Source organism: Galendromus occidentalis, unplaced genomic scaffold, assembly GCF_000255335.2.
Source record: "Galendromus occidentalis unplaced genomic scaffold, Mocc_1.1 scf7180000077481, whole genome shotgun sequence".
NCBI lineage: Eukaryota > Metazoa > Arthropoda > Arachnida > Mesostigmata > Phytoseiidae > Galendromus > Galendromus occidentalis.
In genome coordinates, this window is record NW_003805469.1 from 239,702 (window position 1) to 262,927 (window position 23,226).

Genomic DNA, 23,226 nt, shown 5'->3' on the forward strand with positions numbered 1-23,226 from the left:
GACTTCACATCTTGAAAATTCTACCCGTGGGGCGTAGGTGGCGAAACGGCACAGATCCGGGTTTTCGAGTAGACAGCTTTGAGCGCAAATAAAGGAACCGGGGGATGGGGTCCGAAACGAGGGATTGTTCCGATTCGAATCGTTTTGTGAACCTCAGGAAATTTCAGCGGATTCTAATTGCGAGGCTCTCACTCGGGCAATCCCGATGCAAGGCCACCACCGACTAGACGAGATGAATCATATGATTCCCCGTTGAGGGAGCGTTCCGGGAGAAAAAAAATGCGGACCGAGAGTAGCAGTGGGATTTTTCCCTCGTACGGAGGAAGAAGAATTCGAGCATCGGGAGAGCGTTTGTTCACGCAGCGTTTCCGGGAATATGAAAAATCAATCCACCATACAATCGGCCACCCTCTCGTGCTAAGGTCCCATCCTTCCATATCACACGGCGAATTTCATCCGTCGGCGAGACGGACGCGACGATCGCCTCGAATTCACTATTGGGCCATCTGCATCTGTCGCTGTTCTGTATGCCGTTGTTGCTCTCTCTGCTGTCTCTCGTAATTGACGAGACGTCTCCCGACGAGGTACTTGTCGTTGCGAATATGCTCGTAGAGTCTTCGGAACTGCCTCCACTGGAATACAGCGTAGAAGCTGAAGAAGCTCACGATCAGAAGAGACGGATAGATTCTGCGTTGAGCCAGATGGACCGTCTCAACCGTGACGAAGCGCGCCAGAACCGAATGTACGAAGATATACGGTACACAGAGCGAAAGCCCCAGAACGGCCACGCACGGTAGGACAATGTCACGGAAGATCCGTACCAGGCTCATGTTCCTGAATCCCTCCTGGTAAACCTGAAATAAGACGAAAGACCTGAATTCGATGCGATGCTCGGGGGCGGAGTGAATCGGAACAGATGAAACGGGAATGGACGAATATTGATTGAAGATTCCTCTCTTAATCGGAAAGTTCTCCTGAGCTGCGGTGGGGAACTGACCTGTTCCAGGGAATTTTTGAGCCACCAGTTGGGTCCCATCAAGGTTAGAGCGCCAATGATCTTCGTATGGAAAACCCCTAAGACCCAATCCTGTGATAGATACATAACGGGATTCGCATCCACGGGTACACGAAGCGGAATCATGACAATCAAATCGAAATGGATACCTGGAATTCGAATCTCAATTAGCAGCAGCGAGCTCGGCCCGTCCCACGTCATATCCATCGAATGGCTCGTTCTCAGTGGGATATTAATGTTTCGTGTCCGGGAGGGTTTCTACTGCCCTTCGTTTTCGAGAGGGCTTCCCGGAGGAACCGGGGCGCTCGAGGCTTACCGATGAGCAGAGGGACGACTCCGAGTAGCATGGTACACACTACAACCGCCTTGAGTCCGATGACGAGCGAATCGTAGAGCGATTGGTAAATCGTATTCCACCCTTTCGGGAGCCAGCTCCTTGCGAGTGAGATTCCTCGGATGCAGAGCCAACAAACATAAAGTCCGACTCCGACTGTGTAGAACTCGTGGAGCTTGGCCTTCGGTATGACGATTTTCAAGACCCACTTCCCGATTGACACCGGAACCGTGAGAACGATGAGGCTCACGAGCGTCAGCGTGATGCAGACGCACACGAGCAGTGCCGCGATTCTCAAGGGGAAATACGAAGTCCTCACATACGGCTGATGAGGGGGAATGACCTGGGCGTGTGCCATTGCCTGATGCGCCGCCGCCAACTCACGCGGCTGCTCCTGGGGCTCGACGTATTCTTCGTCGTCGGGCTTATCCCCGAGCAGATAGCTCCGAATGCCGAGGACCGAGGCCACGGCTCGACACCAATGCTTCACGCACCTGGAATGGGGGTCGACTTAGGACGAGACGTTACGTTCCGGGGCGAGCCGGGAAAAATAGAGTAACTTTCTCTTCTTTAGGCATGAGCTCTACGTACCATTTGACGAATTGTTTTGTGTGTCCCTGCTCGAGGAGCGCTGGGAGAACAACTTGGAGAATCATCAGCTCCATTGAAATCTCGGTCGTCGGCATGTCGGCGGTCTGCATTGAGATGTTGTACGGGATCAGCGAAGGGACCATCCGCTTCATGATACGCAGCGGTACCCAGACCATGAGAAGAATCGCGGTACCGAAGACAACCAGCGAAATGAGCGATCTTCTCGCGTGAACCAAGACAGTCATCTGGATCATTTCCTGCGTAAACAAACACAAGATGAGTCCTCGTGGCTCGAGGTCGACTCGGATGAATCTAATCAGAACTCATTCGCACTGGGGAGAGACAATCCGGGAAAAGAACAATATGAACCCGGAGTCGACGCTCTTACCTGGATCGGGTGGAAATCGGGATCATTGATATTTTGGTGGAACCACAGAACACCCGGCCGCACAACTTCACGCAACATAAAGCCGAAGAACGCGAAGTAATAAATGAAGATCATGCCGATCAACCAATGCAAGAACACGTTGGCGAAAGGAGTGGCTCTGATTTGACTCTGCATCGATGGAAGGGAGTTCCCGAACAGTTCCATGGAGCAGATGTTCAGCCATGCTCCACACATGACCGGAAAAAAGCCGACTTCAGCGATTGTGAGCAGAGACACCTTGATGATGAGGTAGCAAAGACCGATTATGCGTCGCGCTTTTCGGAACCGAGTTCCTTGGAAGAGCATGTACACCAACATCAGGAAGAAGGCGAAAACGACGTATCTGGAATTTCGGAGGCGGGGAAGAGAATTCACATTAGAGCCGAAGGTGGACGTCTTCTGCGCGAATGTCCGCGACGAGGGGCTCGGACGAGAGGGATCACTCTCTCGCTCTACGACCACCAGTGCTCTCCGACTCACCCGATGATTGCGAGGAGAAAACCGCGGAAAACAAAATTCTCCAGTGATTTCGTGAGACCGAGCAAACTTTCGAAACTCTCGCCGATCGAGTACGGAATGAGGGCGAACGCCACCATGAAGAGTGTGTTCAGAGACAATACCCAAAACATGTGCTCCAAAAATACTAGCGACCCATCTAGTCCCAGTAGACGTTGCCAAGTGATGTCTTCACCCCGTTCCCAATCTTGATTCCAGTTGCCCTGAAAACAATCTCGATTAGATCATAACATCTGGAACAAATTTCCAACCGCAATGAGTCCATTACGACTCTCAATCCCATCCGAGAGCTTGATAAACATCAACCCACTTGATCATCGACTTCAGCATTATTGGCGAACGCCACAGGACGGGCGACAGCTTGGACTTCAAGCCCTCTCACATTTACGTTGATAAAAAACGGTTCGTCCCACGCCCTGTGTTGCGGCTCTGCGGCTGCGGCTCCCGGCGGGACGTTCTGTGGCTGATGCAGCGCTGCCTGCTGCTGTTCCGCCTGGAGGTGGGTCAGAATCGAAAAGGTCAATCAGGAGGACATTCGAAACCGGGAGGATCATTATTATCGAACATATTTAAAAATATCTCGGCATGAGACACAAATGGAGGGTCTGCGTACCTCCACGTGAGGGGGGTGCTGCCCGTTGGCATCGATCTCGTTTTCGTTTCCCGGCAGAGGCGGGATGTCGTTCCCGTTAACTTCGATCATGAGACCTTCGTCTCTCGCTTCGGCGGCTTCGCGCTCCTCTTGGCCGCGGGGTGCCGGCTCGAGCCATTCCGGTGCACCCCCATGTATTATCTGCTCTCGGAGCCAGACAATCGCGATAAAGAAACACAGCGATGATATAACAATGACGGAACCGTTGAGTCCGTCCTCGAGAACGTTTTCCGTCGACAGGATGTCGAGCGGCAGAGTCAACAAAGAAGAGAACGACAACGCAAAAATGCACTTGTAGATCCGAGCCGCTATCAGAGGAACTACCAGGAGCCAAGCGATCCACACCTGCACAAAAGGGTAATTTTAGAGTCGGGAATGAGATTCGCAATGTAGAAGCCGGAGCCGTCATCATCGACGTCGTAATTCTCATCGTCTACTACATATCAATCATCAGCGGCGGAAATCCGATATTTACGAGAGTGTAATGCAGCCAGCATCTAAGCGCCGTTCCCACACTTCCGAGCAGACCGTGTACGATATCTTTCGTGGGCAGCCGTTTCGGCATGTCTGGGGAGTATATCGGCATGAACGAGAACTTGTGATTGCATAGTTCGCAGTATTCCTTTTTCGAGTAGCGAAGCCATTGTAGCAGACAATCCTGGTGGATAAATTTTATGGAGCCTGTGCAGATGCAGGGGTAGTAGAGTGGCCGGTCGGCGGCCGCCTCGGTGCGGCACACCCGACAGATGTCTGCAAGGGAAATATTTCACGTCGCCTCACGCTCTTCAAGTGAATTGAATCTCGGCCTAACAATTCATGAATCACTCCCTCCCCAGCGGCTCGAGAAATTCCCGAATCCAGAATCTCCCTCTCGTTTCCCTGGCTGTGAGGTGACTTTTCCGGGGTGAATTCCGGAAGGAACAGAAGAGAGAAATTCTGATGAGAATCTTCCGGATCAACCTCGGAGCTTCCTTATCCACTCCGCCGGATCATATCAAGAGTCTATCTGACAATTAAAGAATCATTTCCTCTGTGACAGCTTGCTCGGTAACGAGGAGAAAGCGATAGCTGCGACAATCTGTTTATCGCTCTGATTGCGCATCGATTCCGATGGGACACCGAAAGCTTCTCGGAGAGTCCCGAGCACATGATACTAGTCCGTTCGACGTTGCCCCGGGAGCGACTTAGCCTGAACAGGTGATCATCTGAAGACCTTTCGGATAAACCCCATGAACCCCGCCCCGATTCGATCCTTTGCGAGCTGTTCGATCGGCACGGGTCTCACTGAGGCTGTTGCTGTTCGTCTCCCTAGCCCGAAGAGCGAAAAATCGAAGTGGAGGACTCGCTTAGTGAAATCTAATCGCAGAAGAGCGCATCTTTCGTGTATGCACCCTTCCTGGGGAAGTACTCGGAGAGGTCGTCGTGGAACATCTAGAGAGATTTGTCCCGCAGGTTTTTCACGCGACGAAGGCAGGTACTCCAGGGAACGCCACGGGGAAGAAAGCACCACGGAGATCACTAATAATTGAAGAAACTTAGTCCAGTAACGCACCTTGGGCCGTATCCTCCTCCATTATGGGACAGTGATTGTTGTTCTGGCGGTGCGACTCATTGCTTCGCGAGGAGCCAAGGTTTCATCATCTGGGAGAGATCAGCTGACGTAGCCCTCTCCCTCACCACAGCGGCATCTCATTGGTTGAGATCGGGAATCAGGAGCCGAATGCTTGGCGCGACACGCGCCTTCAGGTCGGAGACCACGATCCTCGACTGACTGAGGCAACCATGAAAATCTCCTCAAAGGAAGAAGAGTCGCAGCTTCTTGTCGCCTCGTTCTTTATTGCTGCCACTGAATGGACTCGATGTGTTCATCCCATGCCTTGATGTCGCTCCATTCATAGGAACCGAAGCCATCGCTCAGGAAATGATGCGAGCCGGAATAGAGCTGACTGCTCCTCTCAGCGCACCCGAGACTTCCGAGATTCAGGAAAACCCATTGTTCTTTGACAGCTGGAATCGATGCGAACGAGAAGCTGCTACTTATTGTTCGAATGCGGCGTCGACTACGATGTTTCAGCCGGAGGTCACGAGTCATGCCTGACTCGTTTGGAGAATCCCGATGGATTTATTCTTCGCACCGGTCACTATGCTTGTAACATCGCTAACGATTTCCCGGAGGAGAAACTCGACGAAGTTGGTCTGCAAGTAATCAGGAGCCGTAGTCAGTAGCCATTCTTTCAGAGCCGGGAGCCTGGTGAAGTCGGTTCGGCTCTCGATGGAGGTACGGTCACTGGCTCGGCCCGTAAATGCCATCTGCATCTGAAGGCTTTATACTTGCTCACTGACGATAGCGTCGCTTCCGGACGTATTCGGATGCCAACCCGAATGTTGACAATACCTACAATTTTCCAATCGCCCGCTAAAGGCGGATGCCGAAATAATTGAGTACCCCTGAGAGAGCGCTCGTTGCGAGTCGGGCCGAGACCTCGGACCTACCCTGAATTCTCGGCGTTGCTTCTCGGGGTTTTGGAGCAGAGCCTGGCATCGAGACGTGTTGCTGCTTCCGAATGCAGCAGAGACTGATATCTTCATCGAGATCATGGCCGTTTCCCATGAGTTTTCCTCACCGGCTCTGGATCGAACAACTAATTAGGGGATAACAATTCGTTAGTGGGGAGAGGGGTGGGGGCTCTAGCGCGAGGATCAGCAATCTACAGCAGCGTTTCTTCCACCAGGGGGGAAGCGGGAGAAATTCAGGGGAGACGCGGAGGATCTCTGGAATTCCAAACCGACTGATTTCTCGTCTCACTCAAAGAGGTCACCCAGCTCATGGCTAGTCTGCAATAAGTCATTAATCCTTGTAAGATTGGTCGAAGAAGCCATATCCCATGGAGAAACAGGCACTGTGACATGTTCAGGTCGAAACTTTGCATTCTCAGATGAACGGTGATCTCCTTGGGAGACGCGAGTGCCCCGTATAAGGCTTAGGGGAGACGTGGGGGAGGAAAGTTTGAGAACCGCTGATCTAGAGTGTTCTCAATCACCTCACCGGGGACTTCATCATTGTTCCTTCAAGTTCCCTCAATCCGTCCAAGGGATTAGCGGATGAAGATTCCGTTTGATGTATCGATTTTCGTGCTACGAGACTCGATTTCATACCCGCAAGGAAGGTATGGAGATATATCTATCAGGTGTTCCCTTGCGAGCAGGAAAGAATCGTGACTTTCTTTCGACGAGCCCGGTCAGAAAAAAATCCATCCTATTAATTAGGGTCTCTCTCAATCATATGATGTAACATTCCCCATTCGGATTGGAATATTCCCGTACTGATCGAACAGTCTTCGGCCTGTCGTTCCATGATTGAACTTCGGAGCGACGCCTTGCTCATGAACAACTGACGGCAGCTCGCACGCCCCTCACAACTGAACTACTGATGGTAATGCCGCTATGGCGGTCCCTCGAACCGCAATTACAGAAAGAGAGGGCTCTCGAATTGGGCACAACTATGTTATTTTATTCGTCGCGGCACCTGTCGAATCAATGGAACACTATGGAAGCGATCATGTTCGCGCTTCTCCCTGAGCAGCTTTTGGTTCTTCCGCGCCCGGCGTTGTAGTCTCGGTCGATTCGGAAGTTTCTTCCGGCGCTTCAACCTCAGGCTCAACAAATGTTCGCTTCGAGGGCTCCTTAGAAGCCTTCCAATCGGGAATGATCTTCGCATGAAGTCTCCATTGTCCGTATAGATTAGCGATGTGTTTTTCAAAAACGACGTATTCCAGCACGTCTTTCACCAGAACCTCTGAGCCGTGCAATAACCGCCCGAAGCGATCGTATACGGCCAGGGTTTGCTGGGTGTGCAATCGAACCGTCACCTGAAATTGGAAAACGCTCGGAACGGGCACGTTGTTTCCCCGAGTAGAGGCTGGGACTCCGGGAGAATTTGCCTAATTCGGGTTTCCCATGAGCGCGGGAACCGAATCGACCCACCTGGGCAAAAGTATTATCGTTCGTCAACAAACTCTGGGTTCGTATATGAACGACCCGGGCAGGCTCGAGGCTCCCGAGCATCTGCCACCGTAGGGTCTTGTGCTCAACGTTCGCCATCATCTCGGGATACGCGGCCTCCGTGACCTGTGGATCGATCGCATTCTGTCGTAGCTAGAGCCAGATCGATTCAGATTGTAATTCGATTTTGACCGAGAACAGAACTACCGGAGACTCCGGTAAGATTCAGAGCTGAAAACCTGAGCAAGAGCTGGCAAGACTCCATCGTTCGATGCGGAAACTCACTAGACTGAAAAGTTTATCCTGGTCCTGCTCGGCAAGAGCCTCGTGGGCTTTGATGTAGAGGTCGTTTGCCTCACTCGCGAAATCCGCGATGCTGAAATCAGTTTCAAACTGCTTCAGTTTCCGGAGGTGCCAGGTGAAAACTGATTTCTTCTGTAGCTGTTCCATCTTCTGCAACGCTCCGCTCTTGCTTAGCAGTGAAGCTTTGCCGTCACCTGCAAGATTGATCCGCTCATTAGACGACCGAGAGACAGCCGCGAGAGCGACGGCTTTCGATGGAATCTGTCATCCGAGGTTATGATCTAAACTGCAAAGTTCTGAATGCAGGTTCAGAGAGAGAGAGAGCGTTCAAATTCCGCTGTGACGACTTGATTAGGAGTCAGACCTTCGGGTGGCACGTAGGGTTCGATGACGCCGGTCAAGGTGGAGAAGAAAATGGGTTTTTCGTCCCATTTTCTGCACGGAGCTATACCTCTCTTCTTCATTTCCCTTCGCACCTGTAATTTAGGGCGAGATATAAACAGCTGCTGCCTCCCGCTAAGAACCCCTTCGAACCTCTCTGTCGATATTCACCTCATTGCGAGCGATTTTCCCATCGGCCACATCGCGAAATTTTTCGAAGTCCGGCAGTTTGACTTTGAAAACTTTGTTGGCACGATGTTTTTTCCATTTCGGGTCCCGGTGCCGATTATTCATAGCACCTCCGAACATGGTAGCAGCATTCCTGGATCCATCTCCTATTTGAACTTTGCCGAATTTGCATACAAGTTGCGATAAACTCGCACCGCGCACGCTAGCCGACAACATCCTTCATCTGCTTTTATTTTGCTCCCGCTTAAGCGACGGGTCGTATACTTTATCCGACGGAGAACCGGTCGTCGACGACCGAAACTAGAGGGAGAGGGTGTCCCGTATCCGCGCCAAACTTGGATGCGCGATGGGGACTGGCTAAGGATACAACTCATCGAGGAAGATCGCTTTGCCCCAGAATCTACGGAACAGGATGAACTCCCCGCCCCTGAGCTAGGGATCCGTGATCACTCCGGCGACGAGGGCCACGCTTTTCTCCCGATCCGTTTCTCATGGGGATGCCGGCGCTCGCGTGTACCGCCCTCTTCTCCCTCGTACGAATAAGTCGCCGATGGCGTGTTGTAGGTGGCTGGTTGAAGCGTCCCGGGTTGGCGCCTACTAGCAGGGTATATCGTGTTCTCACACGTGGAGAGTCTGTTTGGTGATGTGTGTGCTGCAGATCAATCTGTTACTTGCCTTCGATAGTATCCAATGTCGCCATCTGTTTGAAAGAGATACAACCTGTAACCGCTGCAATCGGCGTAAGTGACCGAGGCCCTCTCATTAAGTAGGCATTCCGGCTGTAAATGTTGGAAAATACGCTCGTGCCTTAAATGCCGCCTAAAGCCCGGCGGATTCGAAAGACGACACGTGCTCCAGAGTATGGAACACGCGCTCGGTCGCCGCGTATGTTTGCATGGAACTCAAGCTATCGTCTAAGTATTCGGCTCCGTGTATGAAATCTTCGGGAATTCCGGACGACCTGACGCCTCCGGCACCCGGCACGCCAACAGGTTTCAAAACCGGTTGAAACATATTGCGGCTTCGGTTCGATCGAATGTCGTCCAAACTACTCCTGTGCTGGATGATGAACCGACGGATGAACCTCGTACGGCGTACCCGTTTCTCCGGCGGGGCCGAATCTCACGAATGAGGGATTTTTATCGATTCGAAATGTTTCTCTCCGGACACGAGTGTTTTCGCTCGCCGCGCGTCTTGAGAAAGTTCGCAGCCCGCGACAATTTTTTCCGTTCGTCAGTTTCCAAGTGTGTCGAGATTAGCGACTGAGAGACTGTATCGTCTTGAGGGGCGGAATCCGGCCACCTTTCGTTCGCGGCGCGCCTCTCGTCGAGATGCACGCGGCGCCGATATGCTCGCTCAGGAAGCGGGGGGATCGAGTCCGGAGATACACGATGCTGGAGAGAGAATTCAAACAGTGCGCGATGCCCCACGCTCCACTATCTCTCGCGGATTTGAATTCCGACAACTTCCAGAACATGAAAGTTTCTGCCATTCGATGAGGAAACCCTCGTGGTGCTTTTCCTGAAGTTCAGGTTCCGTGGACCATCAGAGGTCGCGCTTAGCGAGGGTTGACGCGGAGCGATGCAAGATCCCTCAGGGCAAGCCCACTCGCCTTAAGACCGGATCATGTGTTCATCGACCATGGAAGCGCAATCACACCAGGTTCAATGATGACGGAGAACGCAAGCCGCACACGCCAAGTCTCGGTGTTAGCTCAGGGCATGGGGTTCGCTTCGAGAGCGAAAGTCATCCGGAGAAGCCTCGAGAAATTCCCAGAAACCAACGACCTTGCTGCGGTGCCGTCAGCCAGCGGGGCCATCATTTGCTGTATCGCGGACTCGGAGACTCATGCTGCGCGGTGATATGTAGCGGGGTTCGAGTCCCACCCTGCAGAGACTCGGCGGCGCTTTGAGTGATTGGAAAGAAAATAAGTATTTGACCGTACTCCCCTGCTGCAAGCACGTAAGTTACAGCAGGCGACGACGTGCCGGGTCTAGGCGTGACAGTCTCGATCTGAGAAACTTGATGCTTCTTTCTCTTCAATCTCTGATCGAACAATTCTCGCGACGATTGTACCGTAGCCCTGAAATAGGAAGGCGCGTGTTTCTATTGTCGCTCGTCGTAACATGATGGATTTAGAAGCGATCCACAAACCGGCTTCCAGCGTTCGATGTTTCAGATGCTGACTTGGGTTGGGCATGTGTTTGTAATAAGAAGTGATAACAGCCCGCGGTGCTCATGCTGGACGGGGAGGAAGTTCAGGCATCAACGATGCGAATTCGGCTGACTCGAAAAACACGCCGGAGATGCGGGACATTTACCGAGGGACTTGAGCTTGAGCGCTCGCCATGGTATCGCGTCTTCGAATCGGGGAACTTGCGAGTCTTGCGCAGGTGATACCGAGTTAGCCGTCGCAAATTTATTGTGCCGTACTCATGTTCCCTTGGGGACAGCGCTCGTCCAGACTTGTCTAACCAGCCTAGGTTTGCCTTGAAGATCGAAGGATAGCGCGCGATCACTCGCTCCTGGAAATGCACCCAGATTCAGGGAGAAAAGATTCGAGAGCCCCCCGATTTCGATGAAATTTTTTAGAGGGCTATTCGCTCGCTCGGAGATCGAGGATACCATCCTGTCTATTATCGCGCTCGCCATCATATTACCCGTATGTAGATTCAGCCTCATCTTCTCAGAAGGTCCCATACTTCTCACCTTGCAGAGTCTCTCCATCGTGTCGAACACCTCGTACCTGTGAAAAACCTTCGAGCGTTCAAGGAAGACAGGCGGCTGTTCAAATAGAACCATCTACCACGGAGTTTGAACCTGTGAGCATACGACTATGGCGAGCATGACGGCGAGCACAGATTTCCGGCGGTCGAACCACGAACGGAGCCATTCGGAGAGCTCGGTCTGGATCGACGACTACCTCAACGCCGACGGGCTGGACACCGACGATCTGCTAGACCTGAGGAGCGGCGGAGTGAATCTGCTCGCGCCTTTCGCAGACGATGATGATCTCCAATCAGCGGTGGGTTGGAAATCGGCGAGGCAGTGTTGAAGGATCGAGTTCTCAAGCCCGGTGCAACGCTGACCTTTGACCCGATGTGCGCGGTGTGCGCAAAAGATTTTCTGAGAATGATTGTCGGAGAGAAATTCCGGCGCTTTTTGCGCTTGGGTATCTCCGGAAGCGGAATGAGAATGTCCGATCGCTCTGGATGAATCTCAGGACTCCGAATGAGTTCCAGAGTTCATACCAGGCTTGAATCTCATTCGTATCATCGACGGTAAAACGACGTTTGTCATTGTGTGTTCTCTCCTTGGGTGAAAGCTGTCCGATAGTAGATCCCGTCCGAACATCATCCGAATATCTCGACCGTAGAAACTTCAGAAGTGTATCGATAGAGCCAAGTGTACGATGGGATCCATTGAAACTTTTGCAGCTCTCGCATTTCATTCCGGAATGTGCCTTCTCCGAGTTCGATGCTGTCGAACCAGTCGACATCGAGACGGTGGAAGCGGAGCAACTTTCCCAAAGCTCAGTCCCCCATGATACCACTTCAGTGAGAGTTCCTGAAATCGGAACACAGCGTCAACGGAGAACGAAAGAGACGAGTCGTAGAGTTAGCGAAAATGGTGAATATGCTCTCCTGGTATTATCGGCCCCAACTAATTTCTCTCGAGATAACCCCCCCCCCCCGAGAAATCTGCGGAGAGACAAGATGCTCCCCATCGTGGGCCGTGAGCCCGGTATATGAAGATCCTCGAAGGGGGTCGCTTAGCAGCCTAGGCTGGATTCTAAAGATGGTCTCTGCTTTAGTTTTTCCTGATCCCGTGCATTCCGGTCAGAATGCGTTCGCGTCACCTTCACTGCCTGTGAGCCGTTGCAATAAAATTATTTCGCCGAAGAAAGCCTCGACTCCCTCACCGAGAAAGTGGATGGGAGCTCACCAGCAGCCCGGGCCGAGTCTCAAATCGCCCGGAAAGAGCAAACCTAAAACCAGCGATAGTCCGACGGAAAAGAGCGATAAAGTTCGGCTGGAGGGAGTGCTAGTTTCTTCGCACAATCGGGGTAATGCGAGCTCGAAGAAGCAGAAGATAGTTTCTCAGGCGCTGCTGGACAAACTGAAAGCTGCCTCAAAGAAGGCGGCACGTCAATCAATCCTGATCTCGACTCCTGTCACGCAGCAGCCCGCCAAACGGTACTTCGTGTCCCTAGATCACGATTATTGTGTTGACATGACGAAGGGTGAGAAAGATGATCTCGAGGTGCAGCCGATGGAACTGGAGCCAGAAGACGAGAGAGCCGTCGCGCGCATTGAAGTGCTGCCCGACTTGAGCTTGGCGGCGAGAGAGCTTCCAGTCGATCGGGCACCACTTGCGCACGACCCCGATGTCAAAGTCAGCGGAGTTCAAACTTCGGTTAATCATCCAGTGGAAGTCGACAGAGAGCAACAAGAACTCGAACTGTGCGCCAACGTGGTCAACGAAGAAGTGGTGACCTCCATCGAAACGGGGAGCGCTTCGTCGGACTCTGGGATCGACAGTTTCATACGCACCGAGGAGGACGACTTCGAAGGCAGCTTACGGAAGGGATGGACCGATGGCAAGTCGCGGAAATCCAGGCGGTCTTCGCCCTCCTCATCCGACTGCAGCAGTATCATGAGCGTCCGGAGCAGGAGAAGTACAAGTCGAAGGAATCGCGGAAAAAGTTCTTCCCGTCGGAGGGGCTCTCGGAGCCGGAGTCCAAGCCTCCGGAGAACGTACAGCTCCTCGAGACGGAGAGCTTATTCCCGAGATTCGTCCCCTGACTCCAACAGCGGTAAGTGAACAGAGTTCACGACCGTGGTATCTTCTCGATATCCCCCTCGGTATTCCTTCCGGTACACTTCCCGTTATTCCTTTCGGTATACCCCTCGTTATTCCTTCTGCTATACCCTCTTTATTCTTTTCGGTACACCACTCGTTATTCCTTCTAGTATACCCAAGTGATTCCTTTCGGTTTATTCCTCATTATTCCTTTCGGTATGGCCCTCGTTATTCCTTTCGGCATCCTCCTCCTCATTCCCTCGGTCTGTACTTTGAGTCTGATCAATTCTGTATACTGAGATGAGCTTCCCCTAAGGTTCTGAAGACCGTCGATACGACCGATCACGCGTTGAGAGAAGATCTCCGTATGAAACGAGTTGGAACAGAGATAGAGGCGTTCGTCGCGAGCGGAAAAACATCTGGGCTTCGACAGAAGAGCCGAAAATGTATCCGCGCATGCCACCCCTGAACAAGTCTGGTCAGAAAACGATCATGCAGTCAGCATTGGAAACGATCGAGCGAGGTGGCGATCGTCAAGTTCTCTATGTCGGTGAGTGAATATCCCTTCTGAAATAAGCAGGAGATCGAGCGAATGGAAGAATCTGGACAGCGGTCGACAGTCTCCGAGGATCACGACGGAGCGAGATGGATGCCGCTTCCCCCGTCACATAACTAGGGGTCTCGGACTTCGACATCTTTTTGTCTCTTCGTTGGGAATCACTTCATCCTTCTAAGATCGTTATTCCCTTTTCTTCCACGCACAGGTCAAATCCAGGAAGGCACGACACGCAATCAGATCAGGGAGAAATTCGACCGCTTCGGTCCGATCGCAGAAGTTTCTCTCCACTTCAGAGAAACGGGGGAAAACTACGCTTTCGTGACGTTCCATCAACCGAAGGATGCATACTTCGCGTTGGAGAACGCCGCCTCATTGCCCGATTTCAAACTCTGTTTCGGCGGTAGACGTCAGTTTTGTGGACGCAAGTGGTCTGACCTCGATAATGATCCGGAACGCGCTTACCATAGCACAGGTTCGAAAGACCTCGTTGAAAAACACGACGACTTCGACTCATTACTGAGTGCACTCAAGACTGCTTCGAAACGTCGGCAAATTTAGCGGGAACGCTTGTGATACCTGAGGAGCACCGCTCAATCGCGACTTTAGCGGATTGAATGAGCGGAAGACGGATGGCAAAAATGGACTCGTGCCGCGCGACGAGAACTGAGACATAGGAATGAACTGCTCGGAATGTTTCCAGAACTACTCACCTGAGGTAATCCGTGCTCAGAGGGTTCGCTACGGAACAGACAATTTGGACTGTCACTTAATGCATGAGAGATGATTCATTTCATCAATGATTTCGTCCGTGGAACGGGGCGTATAGGGAGAAAAAATTCTTGGTCAAGCAGGTACTTCATGTAGGGGTCAGTAATTGGAAGAATCCAGAAAAATGCAAATGCCCTAATCGTCTTCCTCAAAGGTTCCCTGCGTGGAGCCGTCCTGGAAGTTACCCCGTTTTAGAATGTATACGGCTCCGAGTGAAACCGCACTCTTCAAGACACAGTAATCGTCAGAGTCATGTCGGACGAAAAGTGGATGATTGTGACCTGAGACTATCAACTTATCTGCGGAACTCACGAGCGTCAGTTAGGTAAACTGCATTAGGTACATTATGTGTATTTGGTTCGAATGCTGAATAAGTGATTGGAAGACGATTCACCGAATCATCGGAAACATCAGCACGAACAGAGTGATCTATCCTCGGATCAGTGGATGTTATGTTTGCCATCATTATGCTGTTGAAACGATCGGCATCAGCTAAGATTGGAAGCAGCAATCAATTAACCAAACATCATTCATATTTAACGCTGCGACGGAAACACACGGTTTGTACAGCTAGGGGCCCTTCCCGATTGACGGATAGGGTCCTCCAGTAAAGGGCCCTCTTCGGAGTTTTATTTTTGCGAAGGAATTTGCTCAAACTGTGGCAGGAGTAGATTATTTTCTAGAGTTTTAGGGCGACCAATCAAAAGTCATGGTTGAGCGCTCGGCGCAGTTTTTGGATATTGAGCTGACCCGATGCCAATAATGTCTGAGATTTCTTCACATGTGATCAAAACGACTGATTAGAAGCTGCCGAACGTCATGAGACGTTCCCTAGATTTGTTTTGTACTCTACGATATATTCCAGGCGCACATTGAGACTCTGTGCCGAAAGCGCGCGAGGCGAGGACGAATAAATGGTCGTGCTTGAGCCAAAGTTTTTGCTCTAATCTCTAATCCATTCTTCGAGGTAGCCGACGGAGGGGATTCCGTCGACTACCGGCTTGAGAATTACAGGAAAAGACGTTTGTAGAATTCTCGGCTTCAACAATGAGCCGGTGATCCATCGGCGACCCTCAGTATGGATTATGGCAGGAAGAAAACGCGGATCGCAGAAGAATGAGCATTTATTTGGTGACTCTCCGAAACCCTGCGTCATGTGACATCCATCTTCGTCCACGAAAAACGACTCGCCCCGCGGCAGAGACTTTGACAATTCGAGCGATTGAGTGAGGGAGACTCAGAGAGTTCGTGCCGATAAAATTCACAGAATCCTCAGCGCTGTTTTTGCGGCTGAATGACAGTATTACCTAAGTCCTCATGACATTATTTGATCCCATTCACTTCGAAATCAAATTCAGTCTCTGCCCTATTCACTCTGCTCGCTCCGACCCGTTAGTTGCCGAATCAGGTTCTGGAGGTGTTGCGCTTGATCGTGGATCGTCGTTAAAACTGAGGTGCTCAGCTGGCTCACCGAAACACTATGTAGCGTAGTATTGAGTTCTCCGGCACGGCTGAGCACGGCGGTGAAAGCGTCGTTCACCTTCGACTTCATATCGTTCGAGGCCTTGTTCAGGGCGTCCTGGGCTTCACGAGCGGCTGCCTGAGCAACGAAGAGAGCTTGTTGGGTCGCGGGCTTATCTTTGGCTTCTTCGAGGAGTTTCGAAAGCCACTCGAACTTGAGCTCCTGTGCGATTTCCTGAACAGATTTTCCTTCTTGAACGTTGCTCTTCAAAGCCCTGATCACCTGCAACGCTTCAAGAACTCGACCCACTCCGTCGGAGGCGTAATTCATGGCAACCGCAAAACGAGCGCTGGCGTGATGGGAAACGCAGAGTCGAGCTTTCGTCGTCACGTGCCCGACCCTAGTTCGAATGTCACCGTCGGCATTCTCCATAACCGGGACTTGGGCTCCAGCCGAAGCGAGATGAGAGTCGAGAGCACCTTCGGCAACCGTCAGTGCGGTAGAAGCGTAGCCCGCGAGCTTCCCGGGAGCCATGGCCCCTAGTCCGATCTGTTGGAGCTTCTGATTGCCGTATCCGACGACAGCGTTGACTTTCTCAGCTCCGTACTGCTTCACGTCAGCGTAGATTTTGTCCGGGGTTTCCTTGACTGCGGGAACGGTCTGCTCGACGCGGTCGAGACCCTGGCAGGCGTAGGTGTCCACAAATTGGATCGGACCTTGCAGCTTATTGAGGATGGGTTGCGAAGTGGACAGCGCCATATTGGTTGTCTTCTCCCCGGCTTCCATCACTGCCTTAATCGACGCCGGCGAAGCGTTCTTCAGCTTGTTGTAGGAGCTCATCGCGATCTCGAGAGCGGCCTCTACCGTGGGCAGAGACGAGACTCTCGTCACGAAGTGACTCTGAACTTGTTGATTTTCAGCCACCATGTTGACTTTTCCGCCACTGGAAACATAACAGAAAAACGCTTTGAGTAAGAACGCGGCTTGGAGGTAGTACAGCAAAAGGAAAACATGATGGACGACGAGCACTTGGAGAAAGCTCGCCGGACTGACATATAGTAGCTCTCGCTCTGAAAACGGAGTTGCCATGAATGCAACCTCCGCAGAGCGATTCCACCTGCATCTCAGCGACTGTGCGCTCTGACGGATGGCGCTAGGAGGAACACTCGATCGACGTCAATGAAGTACAGTCCAGAGGAGCATTAACGTAATCGAAAAAAAACCTACAGTTTTCCCTGTTCCGTGTTTCAATGGCACGAAACAATGGCGCGCCGCTTTAAGAAGCTAAACCGAGAGGGGAGAGGAGAACCATCGCGATTGACTCGTGGACTTGGGATGGATGACTCATTGAACGTTTCTGCGATCGGTTCAACAACGCACAGTCATCGAAAAAAAGAATGAGGCAATGTCCTTCAAGCTCGACTCGTTTCCCTCGGACCTCCCGCCCTTGATCCGAAGGAGGGAAATGAGGCCTGACCCGAGTAGGGTCCGCGAAGGTTCAGAAGAAAGGAAAATACCGTAACGACCAGGATACTTGTTGGACACCGTGGAGCTTCCAGTTCGCAACAATTGTCTTATGCCGTTTCCTGCCTACGTCCTCGATAGATGCCGAGAAGCGCAATGACATTTGGGAATGATTCCTTCAATAGAAAGTTCGAGACACCTGGCTCTCTGGAATCTGTTCGGTACGAGTCCAATCTCCAAAGTCTAACGGACGATTCCTGTTCATCGGTATGATACGCGGATATTGCCGTAAATTCGCTTGCGATTACGCGCTATCTACCGCAATCACGAACGTAATGTCCCAAAAATAGCGAATCAGCTCAAGATGCCGCCAGTCGACCATAGTGCACGAGACGTCCAGTAGATTCTGCGATTTTTCCCCCTCGGAATCCATGGAAGAGTACATAGGAAATCGACAGGAGGTGATCCTCTGATCTTTGATATTTGAGGAGCTACAGCTAGTATCGACACCCGATGAAATCTGCTCATCGACTTTGCAGCGCCGAAAATCCCCAGAAAACCGTGGATCCGAACGCTTCCGTTTCTTCGAGCTGTCAGATGAAGAGGATACGACGATGCATATTTTGTGCGCCGTAAATTCTCCCGGAACGAGAAACTGGCCACTGCGAATGCGTCTCGGATGAGAACCTGATCACTGATCACTTACTTCTCAACCGGGCCGGAATCGAAAGTCTTCCGCGCCATGGCTCCCAAAGACGAACCGTTTTTAGCACCAGCCATATCAAACGAAGTCGTTTCAGCCTACTCTGAAAGTTCCGGCCGGTGTTTGCTCAGAGGAAAACTTCGCCGACGGAAAGTGAAACAGCTGGCGGAAGGTAATGAAGGATTGTGCTTGGAGAAAGCAAGCACAATCCGCTCGGCAGCTCGGTGTCTCACAGAGGAATTCATCTCGGAGATGATGATGAGAATGACCCTACCGATCCTTGCGAGCGAGATCGCCAGAGGCTGAATGAACCCATGGTATGGTGTTCATTGTTGGTGAGGACTGAGGTTTCCCGTATTCGCCATAATCTCCGTGAGCAACATTATGTGGGAAATGAGGAAAAAATACCAAAAGAGCTCCCATTGGGCTATTTTTCCGACCGCGTAGAGGCTGAACGGCCTCGTGCCTGTCTGGACAGGATCCTTGGAAGATTCATCGTCACAAACGCTTGATTATATTCGGATGAAAGCTACGGAAGAGATCGCAGCGCTCGTAAACGCCTCCAACAAGTCACAGAGTGGATCTCGGGACATTCTATATAATAGATATCTATATATACATGCATCCCGATTAAGCGGCAGGAATAGATCCAGATTACGCATGGGTTTCTCCCGGAACTGCGTAACTCCCGGAAATCGCGGGGTTGAAAGCTCGAAGGCATGACAGAGGAGCTTTGGGACGTTCCTTGGCGAAACTCCGACCTCTAATATTGGAAACAAGGATGCGAGGTAGGAATCGAATGATGGCGGAAACTTGCGACTCGCTGCCGGCTGCGAAAACAGATTCTTGCAGCGTCTCTCAGCTGTGAGTCCGAAGCTCGGCACATTTCTCGGGTAGAGATTCCCGGCCAGCACCAATCGGGTGGCAAGAAGATTGGCGGCGAGTTCCGTCTCGGTGAAATCATCCACGTAGATCTCTCCGTGAACCGTCTGAATGACACGTTTCAAGCATTCTCGAAATGGGGAAGGTCAAGATATTGAAAATTACATTTCGTCCCTTTCTCGACGAAGTACTCACCGAAAATCACGACGTGTGTCTCAATGAACAGGTCGACGATCAAACTAGATCTGCTTCTCTCGACACACGCCCAATATGAGTATGTATGGGCATCGACAGCGCCAAGGAGAAAGAGAACACTGTTCATGAGATAAGATGAACCGAGAAAGCGAGAACGCGACAGCTATGATGGAACCGTATTCGAAAACGAACGGCATCCACAGGAAGCGGAGAATCTCCGTATCGCCAGGAATCGGCACAGTCAGAAACGCGTGCGACTTGCCTTCCCAAATAAAGGAACGCATGTCGGCGTAAGGTTTTTCGGCGATGGATGCAACGATACAACTCGCTGGACTCTGTCCGCCCAAAGCGTTCAAGATCGGTCGGGCAATGGCTCTCCGAGTTAGAACTCGTCGTACGATTATTCTGAACAAAGTCTTCAAAGGACCTCAAATATTTCCTCCAAGCTCCCATCCGCCCACTCTCCCCGCTCGGACATCGCTCGACCCTCTCTCTGATTTTTTCCTGAACCGGAGTCGAAGGGTTCCCAAATGATTGGGAGGGCTCAAGATCCTCAGATTGCGAGAGCGAAGAGTGATTCCGAGACTTCGCCTCCGGATCGGATATCTGATTGTCGATTATCAGATCCTTACCCGACTGTCAGCGATCTCAGAAAAATCATGGGAATACTCACCAAAATTCTTGGCGATGCAGTGGTCAAGACTTATCACGCCTGTGTGACACAACTTCGGAAAGCAACGGCTTCGAAACTTGCTGTTTCAAGCTCGAACGAACGTGCAGATTCACATCTAGATCACGTGACGGAAGGAATATCTGTGAGAGCGAGAAGGACATGGGTTATTCGCTTTCCATGTTTTTTTCTTTCAATGCTCTCAATCAAGTCAGCGCATCGTTGCCCAGGTAAACTGGGTCGGATGACAGACTGGCGGAAATACAGGCAAGCGGCGCAATGTCTTACCACGTGCTCGTCGATGGGAGGCGAGCTCAAAGGAACAACTTCCGTCTGCGAGCCAGATATGCGTAGAAGACACCGTTTACTAAAACCGAAAATTCTCGCTTCTTGATATTCCAAGTCGGCGTCTGTCTCACATCCAGATAGAGCTTCCGACGGAAACTTCAAAATCCGAGGGGGAGAGGAACACACGAAGGGATAGGAATTCCGGCGTAATCCTCGAACACCCGGAAAGAACGGAAGCTCGCTCTGCTCCGAGAGGACAGCTAATAACTTCAGCTATTGTTCCGCCGGATTACGCCGCTCCACGAAGAGGACGATGGCGAACTCAGATAGCCGAGGAGCACGTGGAGACCCGCCGCTCTGAGACGACAGAGTCCCGCTCTTCAAGAATCCCTCCGGCCAGGGAATTCCCCAGACTGAGGTCCATGTTTTTCTCGTTCGGGACTCCCAATCATCCGGGCAAACAAGAGAGACGCCTCCGGGTGGCATACCGGAGGTCCGATTCCCGCGAGGGATTCTTCCGTTCTCAGAAAGAAGAAGATGCGTGTCGCCGTAGCCGTGCGACATCTTTCCACCGACCCCATTACCAGATACCCTACATGCAAGAATTCCCTCGTGCATTTTCCATTTCCAAACGAGGTCCACCCAAGTGAACGTATAAATTCTAGCTCAGTTCACGCATCGGCGATGAAGCTAGACATGAGTGTCGTCAAGTATTTCACGGTGTCGTTGCTCGTTCTCTCATCCTCAATTGATGCGGCGTTCGTGAAGAAGTATTTGGAGGCCAGATTGCTGGCTCAGATGCTCAACAATGCTCAGAATCCTGATATGTCTATGATTACAGCTCACCCGATGCTTCCGAAACCGTGAGTCCAACACTTGTTGACTTCTGAAGGAGCTAGTGAAGGATACCAGAGCCCGGATACCGGGATGTATAATAGTTGACTGCAGAAGTCCTGACCGCATGTCGAACATGGTCTCGAGTTTTATCAATCGCATTTTTTTGTCGAAAGTGAATACAATTTCGCTCAAATGGTTCTACCGTTGAGAATGAGGATGTTCCCATCCATGGAGTCAGACAACGCGCATCAGGAGCATCTCTACGGACCAGGACACTTCAATGACCATCCGGTGGATGGTCATCACCACGACTCTCATTTCGATTTCCCATGTGAGCAATCAGAACTATCGGCGGTACCCGAGCCCTATCTTCAGACGGAACTCCCTTTTTCCCTTTTTCCCGATCCCCAGTCTCTGCCGTATTCTTATCTCATCGTCAAAGCCGTTGAGAACTTCCCACGGCATAGAGCATCTCTTGAGAGCCCTGCCGTATACGAATCTGACTTTCATCCTTTCGCAATTTTCGAAAATACCCTGTCATGTAGCGTGTGCCAGGAAACATCTTATTCCCGACTCCGCCTGTGAAGAATCCGTACAGTGGTCCCTCATGAATATAAAATGATCGGGAACAATCGTTTGAACCTCATGGATCAAATTTGCCCTTCTAGCCCAGGAAGAGCTGGCCGCAATCATGATGAAAACGCCTGCTTCCACCGCAATGATGATGATGAAAGATGTTGGAAAATCAAGTTCGATGGGCACAATGAGCGAGACCCCTGCCGCCTTTCCACCGATGACAATGTCGTCCGACTCGAGTCAACGAGACTCCGTAGGCTCAACGGAGAAGAAGCTTCTGAGTGAAGATGAGCTCGAATCCTTAGTCGCGAAAATGAAACAAATCAATGGGGACATCGACGAGATCAGTGACGAGCAAATGAAACTCATGATATCTTCCGGGTCAACGGATGAAGCTCCGAAGGGAGCCGCTGGCTCATCCGACGGAGCGAAGGAAGACGACATGAACCATTCGAACATCATGAAGCCCATCGACAGGTTTACCGAGGCTCGCAGGCCATACAACAATTCGGAAATAAAGGGTAATGGAGCGGACGATCGTTTTCCGGTAGACTTCTCCGAAGCCGGATCGAGAAGTCCTCTGAGGAGAATTTGAAGAATGTTGTTTGAATTAATTTCGCAGCGACAGAAAGTCCAATCGTGTCGAAGCCGAAGACGAGCCCGGCGATGCTGCCACTCTATCCGATGCCGGTACCGCCCGCGAGATTTTCTATCTCACAAACACCGTCGCAGCAAAGTTTGATGAGCAGAATGCCGCAAGCTCTCCGCTCAGCGATGAGCTCATTCGGCTTCGGCGGTCAACGGAGGAACCCGACGGGCTGGAATGCTCCGATTGGAATGAACTCCATCGGCGCCCAGAGATTCAATCCGTATCTTCCGTACGGCCGAATGTCCAATGTGAACGTCGAAACTCATCCGGGTACGTGAATAGTCGGGTTTCAGAGTCGCGGCGACTATTTCCTGTACATTCAGCTGACGACTATTGCCCCTCATTGCAGCTTTCGAGTCGTGGATGTACCCGAAACCTTATAGAGCGGTCCGCAAAGAATCTAATCCTGCGTACCTGGGAGCCATCGACCAGACGCGCACAGCGCCACCCCCGCAGGCTACCGATGATCTACGCTCTCAAATTGAGAAAGTCATGAACGAAGTGGAACGGTAATTCAACTCCGGGTCGGAGACGAGCGAAATTTCGAATCGGAGTTCTGTCCGACTGAGAACTGACGTTTACAGGAATTTTCACAGGAGAGGGAAGCGACCCGATCTTCCTCGGGGTGAGACAACCCGAGACGACTCGAGGGGAAAAGAGGCTGGACCCCGGAGGTTGAAGAACGTCTCCGAAGTTGCAGATCTGAAAATGAATCGAGGAGATCTCCAGCGTTTGAAGCAATCCGAGTCGGTCGTATCAGAAGTTGCCTCGAGCAATTCGACAGAAAAATCAAGTTGAATCTCGGCTCCCGTTGAAATGTCTTGTGTCGAGAGAAGCATTTAGGGTTAGAGCGCTCCATGACTGTACATATTCATCTGAAGCAATAAATGTTCGCATGCAATATATCGTATTCGAGCTCGCCCGCTTAGACGGCTCGAAGGGGAACATCAGAATGAGATT

The 23,226-nt window shown here is 51.5% G+C and overlaps 4 protein-coding genes across 6 annotated transcripts; 1 reads left to right on the forward strand and 3 right to left on the reverse strand.

Annotated features, from left to right (window-relative positions):
- Positions 1-147: 147 nt before the first annotated feature.
- LOC100900887 (E3 ubiquitin-protein ligase MARCH6) lies at positions 148-4,295 on the reverse strand. The gene is made up of 9 exons (XM_018640327.1): positions 4,011-4,295; positions 3,497-3,880; positions 3,194-3,376; positions 2,848-3,086; positions 2,329-2,710; positions 1,941-2,197; positions 1,332-1,843; positions 998-1,164; positions 148-854 (listed from the first exon to the last, which is right to left on the reverse strand). The coding sequence occupies exons 1-9, from the start codon at positions 4,119-4,121 to the stop codon at positions 495-497; spliced, it is 2,595 nt and encodes an 864-aa protein (XP_018495843.1). The 5' UTR covers positions 4,122-4,295; the 3' UTR covers positions 148-494.
- A 2,730-nt stretch (positions 4,296-7,025) lies between these two features.
- Positions 7,026-8,573, reverse strand: mRpL45 (mitochondrial ribosomal protein L45). Its single transcript, XM_003745309.1, has 5 exons — positions 8,393-8,573; positions 8,205-8,316; positions 7,823-8,034; positions 7,520-7,663; positions 7,026-7,404 (listed from the first exon to the last, which is right to left on the reverse strand). Exons 1-5 carry the CDS (start codon positions 8,528-8,530, stop codon positions 7,093-7,095), a joined length of 918 nt encoding a protein of 305 aa, XP_003745357.1. The 5' UTR covers positions 8,531-8,573; the 3' UTR covers positions 7,026-7,092.
- A 457-nt stretch (positions 8,574-9,030) lies between these two features.
- LOC100897264 (PGC-1 family member spargel) lies at positions 9,031-14,765 on the forward strand. The gene is made up of 6 exons (XM_018640316.1): positions 9,031-9,150; positions 11,127-11,435; positions 11,848-12,040; positions 12,225-13,226; positions 13,530-13,763; positions 13,978-14,765. The coding sequence occupies exons 2-6, from the start codon at positions 11,247-11,249 to the stop codon at positions 14,328-14,330; spliced, it is 1,971 nt and encodes a 656-aa protein (XP_018495832.1). The 5' UTR covers positions 9,031-9,150; positions 11,127-11,246; the 3' UTR covers positions 14,331-14,765.
- An 884-nt stretch (positions 14,766-15,649) lies between these two features.
- LOC100897555 (Lipid storage droplet-2) lies at positions 15,650-19,985 on the reverse strand. 3 transcript variants are annotated; one of them, XM_003745313.1, is made up of 2 exons: positions 19,920-19,985; positions 15,650-16,945 (listed from the first exon to the last, which is right to left on the reverse strand). In XM_003745313.1, exon 2 carries the CDS (start codon positions 16,927-16,929, stop codon positions 15,907-15,909), a length of 1,023 nt encoding a protein of 340 aa, XP_003745361.1. In that variant the 5' UTR covers positions 16,930-16,945; positions 19,920-19,985; the 3' UTR covers positions 15,650-15,906. The 3 variants fall into 3 exon arrangements, with proteins under 3 accessions (XP_003745361.1, XP_003745360.1, XP_003745359.1); XM_003745312.1 differs by lacking the exon at positions 19,920-19,985 and adding an exon at positions 18,173-18,274; XM_003745311.2 differs by lacking the exon at positions 19,920-19,985 and adding an exon at positions 17,230-17,259.
- Between the last annotated feature and the right edge of the window lie 3,241 nt (positions 19,986-23,226).